This window comes from Apus apus, chromosome 21, assembly GCF_020740795.1.
Source record: "Apus apus isolate bApuApu2 chromosome 21, bApuApu2.pri.cur, whole genome shotgun sequence".
Classification (NCBI taxonomy): Eukaryota; Metazoa; Chordata; class Aves; order Apodiformes; family Apodidae; genus Apus; species Apus apus.
In genome coordinates, this window is record NC_067302.1 from 4188864 (window position 1) to 4205382 (window position 16519).

Sequence of the window (16519 nt, forward strand, 5' to 3'; positions counted from 1 at the left end):
CTGTGTCTCTCACTGAAGAACATGGTGATTACTCTGAGAATAAAGCTAATTCTGGTTAGAAACACAAACAGCCTAAGTCAGTTGATTGATTGACCCTGATGCTGCACACAATGCAAAACCAGACCTCAAGTGGCAACTCCAGCTGCTTGCTGAGCCTCTTCCAGGGCAGCAGACAGATGCCAGTTCTGCCAGGGAAACTCAGCTCCTGCCAGGATGTGGGGCAGCAGCCAAGGGCCTGTTGCATAAGCCAGAGAGAGGTGAGGAACCTTCTGCCCAGGAGGTCTTTGTGGGAAGAAGACAAGATGAAAGGGAAAAGCTGCTTTTCCCTGGCCAGCCATGAACCAGTGGTTCTGAGCAGTCCACAGATTTCAAATAGAAGGCTGAGTCCTTTTTGCAGAGGGGCTGCTCCAAGAGGAGCAGCTTTTGCTGTCTGCAGCACTCCCCTCCATCAGCCTCCACTGTTTTGATTGACTGATTGGAGCACAGGCCAAAACGGAGAGCAAAACATTCACAATGATCAACAGAGACACCACACTCAATGGAGCCACTGGTGCCTTTCTGCCCTGCTGCTAATCTGTCCTGGTGTCTAACACCATTTCAACCATGTCTGCTCTTTCAATAGACAGAAGATTTCTGTCAGAATCCAAAAGCCTGTAAGAGTGATCACAGCAAATTTTCCAACCATACCTCCACAACCTCCCAGCCCCACTGCCTGTACTTGGGGTGGTGTGTCAGCCTCCACATGTACATGTAGCTTTCCACCACCTCTGGTCGTAGGATGTAGTAGCGCTCGCTGAGCCTGGTTGCCATGGCTTCGGTTCCAGCATCAAAGCGAAAGGCTTCAGGGCCCAGTTTGGTATCTAGGCAAAACCAGACACAGGCAATGATCAAGCAGTTTGAGGAGGAAGCAACTAAACAGACTCTCCAGGTGCCTTGGGGCTGCTCAGTCTGCCAACATCTAAGTCATTTGACCTCACTGTGTGAGGTCAGATAAGCAGATCACAGACTGGTTTGGGTGGGAAGGGACCTTAAAGATCATCCAGTCCCAACCCCTGCATGGGCAGGGACACCTCCCACCAGCCCAGGTTGCTCCAAGCCCCATCTAACCAGTCCATGCTGGTGGATCAGGACTGCCTCTCAGCTGATGTCAAGAAAGGGGCAACTCCATCAGTGCATGAGGTGTTCCCCCTGCCGCTCCAGGAGTGGCACAACCTGCAGCTACTCCCTAGGTGAGGATAAAGTGTTTCTGAGGATGGCTACAGCTGCCAAAACACAGACTTGGACAAGATCTGAGCGTGGAAAGGGCAGGTACAAATCTCCCCCCATGTCCTAGCACTTTTGCTGGGCTGGTTTGGTTTTGGGGAATTGACCTGCCCCTGAGAGCAGAGCTCATCATTGAACACAAACTCAGAACCCAGATGAGAAAGACCAGAGAGGCAGATCCCATTTCTCAATGAGAAAACACATTCCAAGGAATATCTAGCCATGCAGCTGACCCTGCCTTCAGAGATACTGACACACTGCTCCCAGGCAGCGGGGTGTTTCACAATTATCAGCCCACCAGACTGAGCCACTTTGCCTTCTCTGCGACAGGGAGGCTGTGAGAAGTGGTGCTTGGGACCTGGAATCACTTCTGTCTTTCCTTCTCCCCCACCAGCAGCCTCTTTGAAAAGAAGACACCAGGATGATGGGGGAGGTTTAATCAATTTTACTGCTAAAAATGTAAAGCTACTGCTTTTACATTAAGAGTACCTTGGTCCCTTCAATGAGACTCCCAATCCCTTGCAAGCATTAACTAGCACTCAGCTCCCTACTTCCAACACCAACCCCTCTCCCTATTTGAGAAACAGGGAAACTGAGCATAGAAGTTGCTTGTGATCATGCCATGAGGTTCCTCTTGCTGCATCCATGTGTTTCAGGGATTCACTTTATTTCTTTAAATATTTTAGACACCTTCCCTGTCTGTGTGAGGATCTAACAGTGTCTGCCAGTTGGACTGTTTGCTGAGAGCCAGGGTGACATGCACAGACAGCTCTGCTCAGTGAAATGACAGGACTGCAGGCAGTGTGGGCAGGTTTGCTCTGCCCTGTCTGGGCTGATGGATATTGCTGGAGATGAAAATTGGCTCCAGGCACTCTCAACCAGAGGGTTATTAGTTCGGGTGGCTTGTTTAATTCTCTAAGTGCTGGGGTGGGGGGGAAAGAGTTATTTGCAAACATCATTTCAGGTTAGCTTGAAGTTTATTGGGCAAACATGCTGGCTGCTGGCTGCCAACATGGGCTTGCTGGTGTGAAGGTGTGAAGCAATCCTTGGGAACAGTTAGTGCAGACAGACCTGTGCTTGACAAGGTCCTGGAAAGCAGACTGCACTGCCTGCGGCCTCGGGAGAGCTACAGAGATGCCTACAAAGAAAGGAGTGGTGTCCAAGGAAAGCTCATCTTGCTGAAAGCCCTACAGGCAGAGAACTGAGCCAGCTCCTCATTCATCACCAGTCACTGCTCTTCCAAAGCACTGATAAGCTCACTGTGTGGTGAAACAAATTTTACTGGACTTCTGCAATGGAGTGACTGAGCCAGCCTCTCTCAGCCAGCCAGGAGAGGCTGAGCAGCTTCACTGTTTTGGTTCCTACCAGCAGCTGCAGGTCTCCAACACTCTCCTGTCAGGTTTGTCAGCTGCTCCGCTCCATATAGTGGGACACATTGCACTTAATCTCTGTTAATTTCCCCTTCTTGTCTGCAAAGGGATGTGAAAGGACAGACTCAAGCTCCAGCCTTGTCAGGACAAGGATGGCTCTGCCATCCAGGACTTAGATCCAGCTCTGGATTCATTTCCCAGCTCTGTCACAGGAGCTCCCATCTGCCTGTCCCTCTGCTGTGTAAAACACTGCTTGCTCTTCTAGATATCCCAGTAAAGACAAGTGAAAAAACCCACACAGAGGGATGCAGATGCTGCTGAAGCAATAACCAACCTACTGCAAATCTCTGCCCCAGCACAGCTGAGTCTCCTAAGGCTGCCAAGCTGCCCCTTGCTCACATTTTCTAGGCAGCCCACAGGTTTACCTGAGCGTTCGTAAGACTCATGACAGGTGTTGGTTATTTCTGCAGCCAGGTCCATGTAGTGCTGCCTCCTCTCTGCTCCAGCATGCTCAGCTCCAAGTGCTATCATGCCCCCAGAGAAGCAAGCCAAGTGGCCCATTTTGTGGTCCAAGACACCACCCCTCCATTCAGCAATGTAGGTCAATCCTCCAGCAGACTTCTTGACCAAATGCTTTTCTATTGCCTAAGGAGATGAAAATCAGGATTTCAGGATACTCAGTGGACAGGGAGAGGAGTGAATCCTAAAGAAACCCAAAGATCTAAGGCATTTCCCCCTGAAACATTCTGATGAACTCTGTCCCACACAAAATACACAGAGCAGCAACCTGCTCCTTACCTCCAGTGCATCATCATACATCCTTTTAGCTTCAGAGTCTTTCTTGTCTGACATCAGCCAAGATTTGATGAGATACTCATAAAAGCTGTCCCCAAGCCCCCCAATGGAGACATGGTCTGTAGTGGGAAAGCCAGAAAAGAATTTCAGGTTCATGATCTACAAGGAGCAGCTGCTTTACAAAGACCAAACAACCAGGTCCTATTTAATGTCCTTGTTCTTGCCTTCCTCCTCCCAGTTTCCTGGGGAGAGCTTGCAGCATTTCTCTTTCAAAAAGGGAAGAAAGGTGGAAAGTGCAATCAGAAGAAAAATGTTCTGTCATTTTGCAAAGCATTAGTCTCCCTTCCCAAAACTATTCAGAGGTCCTTATTTTGCAACAGTTATTTATACTGCAACTTGAAGATGGTTCCTGTTTAGGAAGCAATCATCATAAATCCCAGCCTCATAAACCAGAGGCAAGGGCAGGTATTATAGAGCTCCACCTTTATGAAGTCACTGGGTGCTGCCTCCTGCCTCAGGCCAAGGGAGAAACGTTGGATCCCACAGAGCTGCCAGCAAGGGGCTGCTGAGGGGACCTCTCCACTGTGCCATTTGTATTCCTGCCTCGTGGTGGGACTCTGGGCCCTGGGGAATGCTGGGGCTGTGGGCATATTAAAATGATAAAGTCAGGTACAAGGATGTGCAGTGAATATTTTCTACTGCAGAAATAGGATTTTCAAGGCTATCTGCTCAGAGTACACAATGCTGTGACCTTACTGGAGAGCAGGATGCTAAAGAACTGCACTGGGAAATGGGCAAGACAGCTGCAGGTTTCTGCCTGGGGGGAACTGCTGGGTGGATTGATATCTTTAAACTGTACCACAGGGGGAAAAGCTGCCTTCAGTTTTTCAAGCAGCCAAGTATTTCCCTTTTAGAAGAGCCAGACAAATGACCCACCATGGACTGAACCATCCCTGCTAATTAACAGTGTCCACTTCTAAGTCTACGCAGGTCCCCATTCAAAACTTCAGGAGATGCAGATGTTTTATTTTCCCTTTCACTGTCCACACATAAAGTCCTGAGGCTTATCCTAAATGCTAAATGCCTCCAAGAGAAGAGATCAGCAGCCATGACCTGAAGAGCAAATATCCCTGACACAGTGTGTCCAATGATCCAGGGATTAATCCATAGCAGACCAATGAGAGTAGACACATGAATTCAGAAGGAAAACAAAGAAGAGAACAGACTGTTTGCAAACACTGGCTGCACAGCCTGTCTTTTAAAGAGAAGCTCTGTGATCCTAAGTGTGTCATTCATAAAATCACCAAAGCAGGAGCTCTGGTACATAATTGCTTTCCATATGGCATCAGCTTTGCCAGCATTTGCCTCCCAGGCACTTTGCATAAACAAATCTCTTATTTCAGCAGGGGACTGTGCTTTCATTTGCTAAAGGTAACAACTGCACTCAGGAGAGGTCCAGCTCTGCCTCTTCAGTTAGAAGATCTGCTCATCCAGCCAGGTCAAAGATACAACTTTTAAGAAAATCACAGAAATTCCAAGAAAAACAGCTTCCCACAAACAGCTTTAATGACAAGAGTGAGAATGAGAGGCTGGAACATCTCTGAGGCAGCTGCCTCCCTGCTTTGGTCCTAATCTAGTTCTCACCAGCAATACTGGAGATGCAGAAGAGGCTGATGAGCCTTTTTCCCTCCCTGGAATACGGATGGAGACCAGAAGGTCATACTAGGAGCAAGTGCCACAAACAGCCCATGCCATGAGTTGCCCTCATGATGGCAAAGTCCAGGCGAGACATTATCTCTAATCCTTTTGCATAAGTCAGCATGTCCCAGAACAAGTAATCACAGGCTACTTTTCATGAGCTCCAAGAACCAGCAACAGGCCCCTCTCCATGTCAGAAGTGGGAGCAGGTCAGTACAAGGAAGAAAAATTTGCAGACATAAATAGAAGTAAATTAGTGGCAGAAGAGATGAATACTGAGTATCAAGCTGGGTATTTTAACCATCTGAATTAAGAGCACAGCTCTTCAGCTTCCCAAAGATTCTGTAACTATCAGTCATGGCAACAGACAGGCACGTCTCCTCTCAGCACCAATGAACAGGCAGAATTAATGCTTATGGCTGGGAAAAGGTGCAGGGTGGCTGCCAGTTGGGAACAGCATAAAGAAAATGGCACCTCAGGGGAGCAGCAGGGGATGGGAGATGAGCTCTTCAACTGGAACACATTGCAAGAACTCTGCAGAGCCAAACGTGGAGGGGAAGCTGAACTGCTGACAAAGAGACTGGAAAACTTGGAAGATCAATTAGTGGGACAAACACAGAAGCCTGTTTTTTTCCCTCATGGCACCAAAGGACAGCTCTGGTTTAATGGGACAACTGCAGCCATCTGAGATGCTTTGTTGGGACACCTTTCAAGCCAAACCCTGTCAACCAGAGGTGCTGATGTAGTCAGGGGTTGCTCACACTGCTCTCTCACTGTCTCAGCTGATGGCAACCATGCAAATGACTGTCAGTTACAATCAGAGCTGATAATACAGTAGTTAGAAAGGTTTGGAGCAATTCAGCAAAGCAAAGAGTGCAACAAGCCAAGGGGACACCAGGTAGTGCAGTGACTCAAAGAAAACTGCTTGAACTATATAAACATAATCCACTGATGGGTTAAAAACAGCTTCTGCAAAAGGAGACTTTTCTTTCCTTTGACAGAGAGACACAAATTCCATCAACCCTCGCCTGCCAAAACAAGCAGAAAGTTGAGGTCAGAGACCTGGGGCCCAGCAGCAGAAGCAGCCTCTCCTGTTCTTACCACAAGGCAAGCTTCTGCCCTTTGGTGGCACAAGAAGAAGGGTACAGTCTCTACTCTGGACAAGAAAGGGGCTGTGTGTGTAAAGCAGGAAAGTAAATAATCTTTCCCTGAGTTCACTGCTTCTAATATTTCCTTGATCTTCCCAAGCTCTTTCCTGGTTATTTGCTCCTCTTTCACTTCAGACCTCTTTGATACCCATGTCCTCAGTGCCAGTTCCCAACAAGAGAAAAGAACACATCCTTGTCTCACCCCCCTTGCACAAGCTGCACTGTTCAGGGGTACCACCACGGCAGGTAGATGAGTGCACACAGAGAATGCATCCCTAGTCCTGGGGGGGTCTGAGTCTCTGTAGGGCCCCTGCCCCTCCAGGTGGTTCCTCCCTTGCTGCAGCACACCTGGAGGGGCAGATCTCGTGGTCCTTCTGCCACAGCCTTCACGTGCAGCTCCCAGTGGGCTACGTGACGACTGCAGGATGAGGTCTTAAAGAGATGTGCTGATTTCTAATATCTGTGTGATGAACCATGTACCATTATCCTTCCCCGTGCCACAGAGGCCCTAATTCTCTCTGGAGGTGAGACACTCAGCTGGAAACAAGGCTGATGGAATAAGTGTACAATTACTATATTGCACCTTACAAATCGGGTTGCATTATCTAATCACATGTATAACAGGCTGCCTGACAAGACATTTCCTTGGCTTGCTGCTCTGACAGTTGCTATTGCTTCCTGAAGAATAATGGAAAGAGTAAAATGCTCCAGGCAGGACTGAAAGCAGAGTGATACTTACGCTGCACCCAGTTCCCTGTCACTGGGCTGAGAAAGTTGGGATAAAGGCCCTGGGGCTTCTCAACTCTGTTCAGGACTTTGCGGATGTTCATCACCTGGGAGAGATGAGAGGCAAGAACTGTGTCACTTCTCTGCTGAAGAGGTTTTGCACTGTCACTGAGAACTTGAATTCAGCAGTGCTGATCCCTGGCTGAGCCAGCACAGCAGCCTGGAATGCTGGGAATCATTATGCCAGCAGAACCCACTGACACAGCTCTCCAGCTCTTCTGGAGAAACTTTTCTGCTGGACCCCTCAGCACAACCTTTATCCAGCTCTCTGGGATTTTAGAAATTATTCTAAAACCCCTGCAAAACCCCAGCTCAGCAAGCAGTGGAAGCAGTTTGTTAAGAGTGAAGCAATCCTGAGGATCTGGGAGCTGGGTGGAAATGCATCAGATGGGGAGGGTGATTTTTTTCCATGATCCAAAGGGAAAGGAGTGGCAGGGATGAGTGACTCACACAGTACTTAAATTCACTATGTGGTCACTTAACATGATGAATTGGGACCTTTAATTCCAACAACAGACAGCTCCTCTAATACACCAGAACAGCCACACTTATTCTTTAAAACCTCCCTTGGTTTCACCCCCATTAAATCCAAAAGGCCTTTCCCATAAGGGACAAAGTTAAATTGTATGCAGCATAAATATTCTATTATAACCTACGGAGCAGTTAATACACTCTAAACCTTTTATAAAATTAGACCATTTGTAGGCCAAAAGCTGGCTGCAGACTTAACTCTGTGCTTCCAAGTGAGTTGTCAGGCTGCATAATGTTGACTGAAGTTTAGTAGTGTGGCACATTAATGACATAGTGAAGAAAAGACACAGATGGACTTTATTCTTGCTAAAGTCACACCAGTCCCAAGCTGCAAGTTAATGAGTTGATTTGTTCCTCTGAAGTAATTTCCCACAGGATGAGCTGTTTGAGCCCATATCATCCCACATTTTGTCCCTCAGAGGGTGTTGGGATGGCTGGGATGCATCTGCTGGCACACAGCAGGCATGGTCACCCAGGGGAGGCCCCTAGAAAGGTTCTGCCCTTTCCCTATGTGGGCTTGGCAGGCAAAGAGGAAAACATGTTAGGCTGGGGGCAGAGAATCATAGAATCATCATGTTCCAACCCCCTGCACGGGCAGGGACACCTCCCACCAGCCCAGGCTGCTCCAAGCCCCATCCAACCTGCCCTTCAACACTGCCAGGGATGGGGCAGCCACAGCTTCCCTGGGCAACCTGGGCCAGGCTCTCACCACCCTCACACTCAGGAATTTCCTCCTCCTGTCCAAACTCAGTCTCCCCTCTTCCAGTTTTAATCCATCCCCCCTTGTCCTCTCCCTCCCTGCCCTTGTCCCAAGTCCCTCCCCAGCTTTCCTGGAGCCCCTTCAGGCACTGGAAGGTGCTCTAAGGTCTCCCTGGAGCCTTCTCTTCTCCAGACTGAACACACAATTTGTCTCCCTCAAAGCTGGTTCCTCAGGGACATGCAGTGAAAGTTAATGACTTGCTGGTATCCAACAGCATGTTTATTAAGTTGCTCTCACATGCACTACAAGAGCACTTGTGGGGAAAAAAAAAAAAAAAAGAATGCTCAAGGTAATGGATAATATTAATAGATTTTCAGTTACAAGTTACACAAAAGGAATCCAATATGTCAACTGTCAGGCCTTTCCTACACAAGAAACCTCAGCAGAAATCTTGCTGGCTGGAGCAGAACATTTAATGCTTGTTTGGAGTAAAAAAAGTCTGCAGGTACAAGGCACTACTATTAGGAAATCAGAATTAACAATTACCTTTGCAGCCTGAATGCAACAGATGGTTTAACTTTGGCTGTGCCTTTGTCTGAGGTTCTGCTATAACTTTACATGACTGAAACACTGGGAAAAACAACCCCAGTGGCTGCAGAGATGGAGAGGGGGGTGAAGGGGTGACAGCAAATGTAAATGGTCAAAGGAAGCACTGGGGGAGCTGCCTTCCAAGGCCTCCTGGTGTGGGGGGATCTTTACCAGGCTCTGGCTGTGACCTTTCCAGTGAGCTGGTGCACAGGATGCCCTGAGGCCTGGGGACCTCTGCAGCCTCAAGGCACAAACTTCCCACTCTGGAAGGTTTCTGGTACTGGAACTGGGGAGAAGGAACACTTCACTGCCTGCTGCAGGCAGAGCCCAGTGTCACTCTGCTCCAGCTCTGACCCTGGGGGGATCACAGAATCATAGAATATGCTGAGCTGGAAGGGACCCATCAGGATGAAGAAACCAACTCACCCAAGACCAAGCTGGGAAGTACTTGCCTTTTCTGCAAACACTGGGTTGCCAGAGAGCTCCGAGAGGTGCAGGAATTCCAAGTGCAAGGTCCCAAATTCTGCCAAGATGCTGCTTCCAGCAGATGCCCAACCCCAGCTCCAACTCATGCCGCTGCAAGGAGAGAAATGGGAGCTTTTACTGCCAAGAAAACACAGCCAAAGCCTGAGGTCCCCCCACCATCCCAGTGCAGATCCTGCCTGTGCACACCAGGGCTCAACAGGGGCCATAAAAGGACACACATGGATTTTTAGGACTCTCCCATGGAACAGCTGTAGTGGGATGGAGCAGTTTTACAGAGGATTGCTCAGGACAGGGCAAACACAGACTGCACATCATGGGAAACTGCTTTCTTTTTGTGGGAAAGGAATCCCTTCCAAACAGATCAGCTTAAAGCAAACTTTGGAAGAACACTGACAACCTGCCCTACACAAGATTCTTTGGGATAAAACATGTCTGGGCAGAATTCTCCCATCTCGAATGTCCCACAAGTCCAACAAAACTGTTCCTTTCTGGAGAATCCAGATTGTCCCTGAGCACCTTGTTTTAACAAGATCTCACACTCCTGATGTGACATGACACAGACATTCCCAGGGGATGCTTGTTTGCAAGGGGATACAGCAACACTAGGGGAAAGATGCCATTGGGCAAACCTGACTGGAATGCAAAGCAAAACGGGGAATCTTGACATCTGCCCAGGACAAATCTGACTTTGGAAACACCCACTGGTGCTGAACTCGTGTGCCCTGCAAGAACAGGAGGGCCAGGATAGAACTGCAGAAGGTGGCAAACACTGTGTGAAGAAGCCAGTTACACAAGGTGCCTCCACCCCTATGTTTGACATCCTGGGATCCCTTCTCAGTTTCTGTTTGTTTTCCCTCACCCTGCCAAACCCATGCAAAGAGAGGAACTGGCACAGAAGCAAAGCAAGGAGTCGATTCTGGGGATGAGGAGGGCATCACTTCTCCCTCAGTCTGAAAGGAAACAAACCACAGGACATGGGAGGGCAGAGGCTCTTCCAAGCTATAACAGCCTTATCTTTGAATTTGTTTTTACATGGGAACACTTCTTTCTGTATTGTTCTGCTGAAGATTACAGCTCCATGTCTCTCTGAAACCCATGGACATGAACATGTCCTGGATTCTTAAGCCTTTCTCATGGAATCATGGAATTCTCAGAGTTGGCAGGGACTTCTAGAGATCATCTGGTCCAACCTCCCTGCTAAGCAGGATTGCCCAGAGCACATCACCCAGGGCTGCATCCACGGGGGGTCTTGAATATCTCCAGAGAAGGGGACTCCAGAGCTCCCTGGGCAGCCTAGCCCAGGGCTCCATCACCCTCAGAGTAAAGGAGTCTCCTCATATTCCAATGGCACTTCCCATATTCCAGCTTGTGTCCATTGCCCCTCATCCTGTCCCTGGGCACTGCTGAGCAGAGTCTGGCTCCATCCTCCCTGCACCCTTTAGATACTGACAGGCACTGATAAGGTCTCCCCTCAGCCTTCTCTCCTCCAGGCTGAACATTCCCAGCTCTCTCAGCCTTTCCTCATCAGGGAGACGCTCCAATCCCCCAGTCATCATTGTTCCCCACCCCTGGACTCTCTCCAGCAGTTCCCTGCCTCTCTTGAACTGGGGAGCCCAGAACTGGTCCCAGTTCTCCAGCTGTGGCCTCACCAGGGCAGAATAGAGGGGCAGGACCCCCCAAACCTACTGGCCACACTCTTCTTTAGACACCTCAGGATTCCACTGGCCCTCTTGGCCTCATGAGCACATTGTTCCCAAAGCAGCAAGTGCTGCTCCAGGGCAGTTTGGCTTCCTGAGGTGCCGGGGCTTTGATCTCCAGGTCTCTCTGCAAACTCTGCGGCAGATGCCGACGAGGCACCAGGTTTCCAGGGATGGGGGGTAACAGTAGATGGCGCCTGGAAGCTTGGAAGGAAAGGGTTTGTTGTTTACATGAGGCTCAAACTAATGATCCTTCTGGGTTGGAAGAAGTTTCCTCTCCAGCTGATACAGGGAAAAGCATCTCAGGTCCAGAGCTGTTTGTTTCACCTCCAGACAATCGGAGCCATCAGCCAAAGCAACAGGTTGACGCTGGTTCCAGCTGCTCAGTCACTGCCAAACAGCCCAGCAGGGGCTGGATCAGCTTCTCAGTTGCAAACGCTGCGTGCAGCTCCAACGGGCACCCCAGGAACACCCCGAGTTTATGGCACAGAGCTCCCTGGGCAGGCAGGAAGGTCCTCCAGTCTGAGCAGGTTGATGTGGGCATGAATATAGCCCTGGATGTAGCTGCTGCACCTGGCAGCTGCCAGCCCTGGGGTGGGTGAGCTGAGCAACCCCACCGTGTTCTCCTGCCTATAAAGAGCCTATTACTTTTTCTTTATTTACTGCACTGGAGGGATGTTGTAACCAACACCATTTCCCAAACAGAAACTGCCTTCTGAGCTAGTTCAAACGAGGAGTGGCTGGAAGCAGCCAAGTGGGGCCGTGTTTGTTGTGACAGCAGCTGTGTGGGGTCACAGAGGCTGACACGACCCTCCCCAACACACAGCCAGCCCCTGCCTGCCAGGCCCCTGCTGCTGGGAACACAAGCCCTGGGTTACAAATCACAGGAACACTCAAGAAGAGGTGGTCTGGAGGAAACAAGAGGATGTCTGCAATGTGTCCCTGGGTCAAAGAGCAGCCTGAAATGACCCCCTGCAGGAAAACATGTTTTTCAGCATTAGAGACTGGACAAACTGGGTCTTCACAGCTTCCCTGTTTTATAAGATCTCAGAGGAAACTACTGGTTAAAGGACCTTGGTCTTCAAGATAAAAGGAAATGGGCCAGGCCCTCTTTATCCCCCAGATAAGTGGGGCTTCCTTACACACTGCCCAGTGCAAGCACGGGATGAAAATGGCTGAATCATCCAAAGCAGCACAACAGTGTCAAGAGAGAGATCAGGAGAGGAGGATGATGAAAAATCTGGAGGTGTGGAGGGTTTAGGGGAGATGTGAAGGAGAGCAGCGGCCAGGGACCCTGATCAGGAAGCATCAGGAGAGGAACTGCAGTGCAACACACAGGCAGAGAGCACAGAGCAGCAGCCTGAGAAGACAATGTCCTCTAGGACCTGGCAGACAACGTGGCAGTTGGACCAGAAGGAGGGAAAACAAGCCTGTGTGAGATATGATACAGTGTGTGTGCAAAAACAGAAGGCCACAGAGAAGCAAATGAATGGAGAGGGGACAAAAGAGGAAAAGGTGGTGTGAGGTGATAGGAAGGGAGAAATCCAGCTGACTATGGGAAGAGCTGGGGGTGGGTGTCTTTGTACTTGGGTCCTCAGAAACTTCTAAGCAGAACTGACTTAATTCCAGGTTTTGTTTGTTTCAAATTTCTCAATGTCATTCTTAACCCACTCCCCAAACTCCCACCACCACCAGCCTACACATGCTGCAAGACTCTCCTCCTTTTGAGATGTTGAGGTGTCTGGAATTAGCACAGCCTTACAAAAGCAGAAGTGGTGAGAACATTCCTTCTTGCAAAACTCTATGGGCTTTGGTTTGGCCCTGACATTTGGGTCAGTGGGCTCTAACAGCATCACCTCACTCCTCTGCTCTCACTTCCACACACTATCTCACTCTGAATAACTCCCTTCCCCTCTGGCTGTTCATCATGCTCTCACAGGAGACTACAGATGTAGCTCCCTTCATCCTTGCTCCTAAATCAGTGGAGCCTTCACAGCAGCTTGATGGTCCTGAAGCCAGAGCTCAAGCCAGTAATATGGGTTCTGGATTGTGGGCTCAGTGCTATTTTGATTTTCTTTGCTCTCAGTCAAGGTCATCAACAAAACATTTTGGGAATGTCTAGGCAGACACAGACTGTTTCAATTGTCTTGACAAAGGGCAGGGGAAGGTTTGGCATTTCTGTGAAAGGTTAGTCTATGCTGAGTCTTTATCAGCCACAGAGGAAGCAGAAGGTCTCTTCTGTAAAAAGAAACACTTAAAGTTGTGGTGGCTCAAATTTTCTCTGGGATCACGTGCAGATAAGACAACTGGAGGCTGACAGTGATATTTGAGCAAGGGATCAGTGTGAGCCAAACACTTGAGAGTTTTGCACTCCACAGAGACAGGAGCCAAACAGGGGATTTGGGCTAAGAGATGAATAATGATTTTCATGGCTGCTGCTCTGAGTTCTGCAAGAGGTGAGGATGAAAGGCTTTTGTTAACCCACATCTCCTGCTGCCTCTGTTTCAGTCAGCATGCAGCTTTTACTCTGGGGAATTTGTAGGGAGTCCAGCCTCCAGGTTTGCCTCTGTTTGCTGAGAGACTTTCAGCAAGGTATTTAAACCCAGCTGCCTCCAAGCTCCCCTCCAGCAGGAGAAAACCACCTACCTGACACGAAAACTAGAGGACCTGTATGCACCCCCCTTTCTAGCAGCAAAACTGTCAGCCAGTACCATCCCAGTTCCTTTCCCTATTTTTCCAAACATGGAGCCTTGGATAAATTCACATGCATCTAGTTGGGCACACTGCAAAAACACAGAGCACTGCCTGCTACGTGCAGACTACAAATAACCTTTCAAAGAAAATGAGAGTGAGGAAAATGCTATTGCAAGCAGGGAGCCCTGCCAAGAGGTAGAGGAAGAAACTGTGGACAGCCCCAAGTTAATAAAACACAGCTGGGTTTAACTTGAGTCACCTGCAATCTCTGCCAAGGCACCTCTTGGTTTTTGAGTTGGCAAAACAAATGACCTCGAAGAATCTGCACTAGAGGGGGGGCACTGAGGAGGAACTGCTGCTGTTCCTGCTTGAATCCTGGTCTTTTACAAACATTCAGTAATAATAAAATGACATGCTTGGAAGGATGGGTGTCTTGCCTGCCCAGATTTATGACGCCACGGGGGATACCAGTGGGGGTGTTAAAAGCTGGCAAAAGTTTCTCTCCAAGTTCCAGGGCTTTACTCTTGAACACCTGTTAAAAGAAGAAAAGAGGATATAAATACTTGATGGAGGGCCTGTGGATACTAGTCACACTGGATTCTTTCAAATCCACTTTTTCAAACACACCATTATAAAAAAAACTCAACCTGCTGCCCTGAAGGGATCTCTGGTTTCAGATAAGCTGCTGCCCTAGTTCCACTGGATGAGAGAGTTGATGGAAAAGCCATGCTCAACTTTGGTATCTACCCTAATGTCCTCTAAAAATGGACACTATTCCAGTCCCAAGTCCTCTGCCAAACCCTCAGCCTGGATGTGAGCAGCCAGAGCTGCAGAACACCCCAAATACCTCAGCAGCAAATGTCTGTCATCTGAACTGATCCAAGGAGTTCTTCTTGGGGACAAATTCTTCCCTTTTCCCAGGGTGGCACAGGACACAGGGAGATGAAATGGCTGAATTAAAGCCAAAAGAAATCTTTCCAGGGTGAAGCAATTTTAGATTTACAACGTGGGTTTGCCTAGCTTGTGTCATCTCTTGTTGTAAAAAACACCATTTCCAACAATCTTTTACTTGCAACTCTTCCAGGAAGGATTCATGGTTTCATGGCTAAGCTGCTCCTTTTCCATTTTTAATGCCTCAGTTTCAGGCTTTCAGATCAAATTATAGCTTATGGGGCTTGCAGCACAAAGCCACCATACACAATTATTTTGGGACAACCTGATACAAGCACTAATCTCTGCTCCAGAGATTAGTCCTGATCAAGGGAAGCCTGTAAGTGACTTAGGAGATAAAGCACAAGCCTTTTACCTCCAGCCTCCTTCCACCAGCCCAAGCTGTCATGGTACTTCTCAGAAAGCAGGAATTTACTGCTCTAAAAACGCAGCCCCAAGGAAACCTGAGCTCTCTCCTGTGGGTTTGCAGACCTCTGATGCACTCACAAGGAGTTAGGAATTTGGTTCAGAAGGGAAAGCAAGAGACAAGGACTTGATTTTTGCCTTTCAGCCTGGTGACACTGACTGGGTGTATGACAGACACTGCCCTGGCTGCTGAGCATCACTGCTGAGTGCTCCTCAAGAGGTCACTGCTGGAGTTTCACGGTTTAATGTGGTTTCTTTTTTGCTCTGTTGATCTGAAGCCCCTTGAAGTTGTGACTAAGACAGTCCCTGAGTCGGGGCACTGAATCTTTGAGTTTCCCTGGAGGGAAAACACAGAGAGAAGTTGTTCCTGGAAGTCATTTAAAATGCAACTGAAGTAACAGAGCTGCTCCTGTGACTTCATGGATCAATGGTGCCACTAGGCAGGGATGAGCCACCCTGTCCTGTTACTGTGGACAGCACCCAGCCATGGTCAGCACGTGGCATCAGAGCTTAGCTCTCCTCTAAGAGCCACTCTTCCAGTTCCTTCCCCCTTGAATCAGAGTTCCTGCTTGCCTAAGACTTCTAGGGCAAAGGAATATTCTCTTCATCTCTCTACAGCCAATTGTAAAATTCCAGTCCAGCCACATCATAAAACAGATCATGGCATTAAGCCCTGGCCTCTGCTGGGCTGGAGAGAAGAACCAAAGCGGAAGCCAGAGCTGTAACACTTTGTCACATGAGTTGGCAGGATGCAGGTACCCATCCTGGCAGTTTGTCACCCTCCTTCTCTGCACCCCAGGGCACTTTATCTTAAAAATACAGAGAGACTGTTCAGGTAGGGTGTGGAGCACTTGCCACTGACCAGTTGCCCTCCTTACTCCGAGGCAGAATCTGGAATGATGTTTGAGGAAATCTTGCCTGTGTTTGGAATATAAAGGAACAAGTACAAAGATCACTGCAAATGGCATTTCACTGGGGAGCAATGTCTCCAACCAAAAATATGTCTTGCTAGAATTGCCCACAGGAGAAAAGATCTTTGCAAACGAGCCATGCATGGTGTGTGCAAGGTAATTATGCGAGACTTAATTAAAAGAACATTAGTGCCATTTTGATATTCATAAAAATGATAGGTTTAGCCTGTTGTTATGGAGGGATTATCTGATGCTCAGAGAAAAGCTGCTGGAGAACCCTTTGAGTTCATTGTCGGTGACTGTGTCAGTCAGAGCTGCTGAAACAAACCTCTTCTCCAGTCAAGTAGTAGGTGGCCAACAGTCCTCCAATGTAGCGGATGTTCACCTCAAACAAGGACGCTTCCCCGTTCTGGAAATACATAAAGATAGAATATTCCTGACTGCAAAGTCTGCAGGCACAAATGGCAGCTGAGGGGAACAGATTGTAGGCAGATAC

General features: G+C 48.6%; 1 protein-coding gene across 4 annotated transcripts in view; it reads right to left on the minus strand.

Moving 5' to 3' along the window:
- Positions 1-16519, minus strand: part of MAN1C1 (mannosidase alpha class 1C member 1) — a 67321-nt gene that overhangs the window by 3405 nt on the left and 47397 nt on the right. For all 4 annotated transcript variants that reach the window (XM_051638299.1, XM_051638298.1, XM_051638296.1 and 1 more), the window contains exons 5-11: positions 16352-16432; positions 14194-14288; positions 9332-9455; positions 7014-7107; positions 3432-3547; positions 3059-3278; positions 688-860 (exon numbers count right to left, since the gene is read on the minus strand). In XM_051638299.1, coding sequence (XP_051494259.1) covers positions 688-860; positions 3059-3278; positions 3432-3547; positions 7014-7107; positions 9332-9455; positions 14194-14288; positions 16352-16432 — 903 coding nt within the window. The remainder of the gene's footprint in view (positions 1-687; positions 861-3058; positions 3279-3431; positions 3548-7013; positions 7108-9331; positions 9456-14193; positions 14289-16351; positions 16433-16519) is intronic.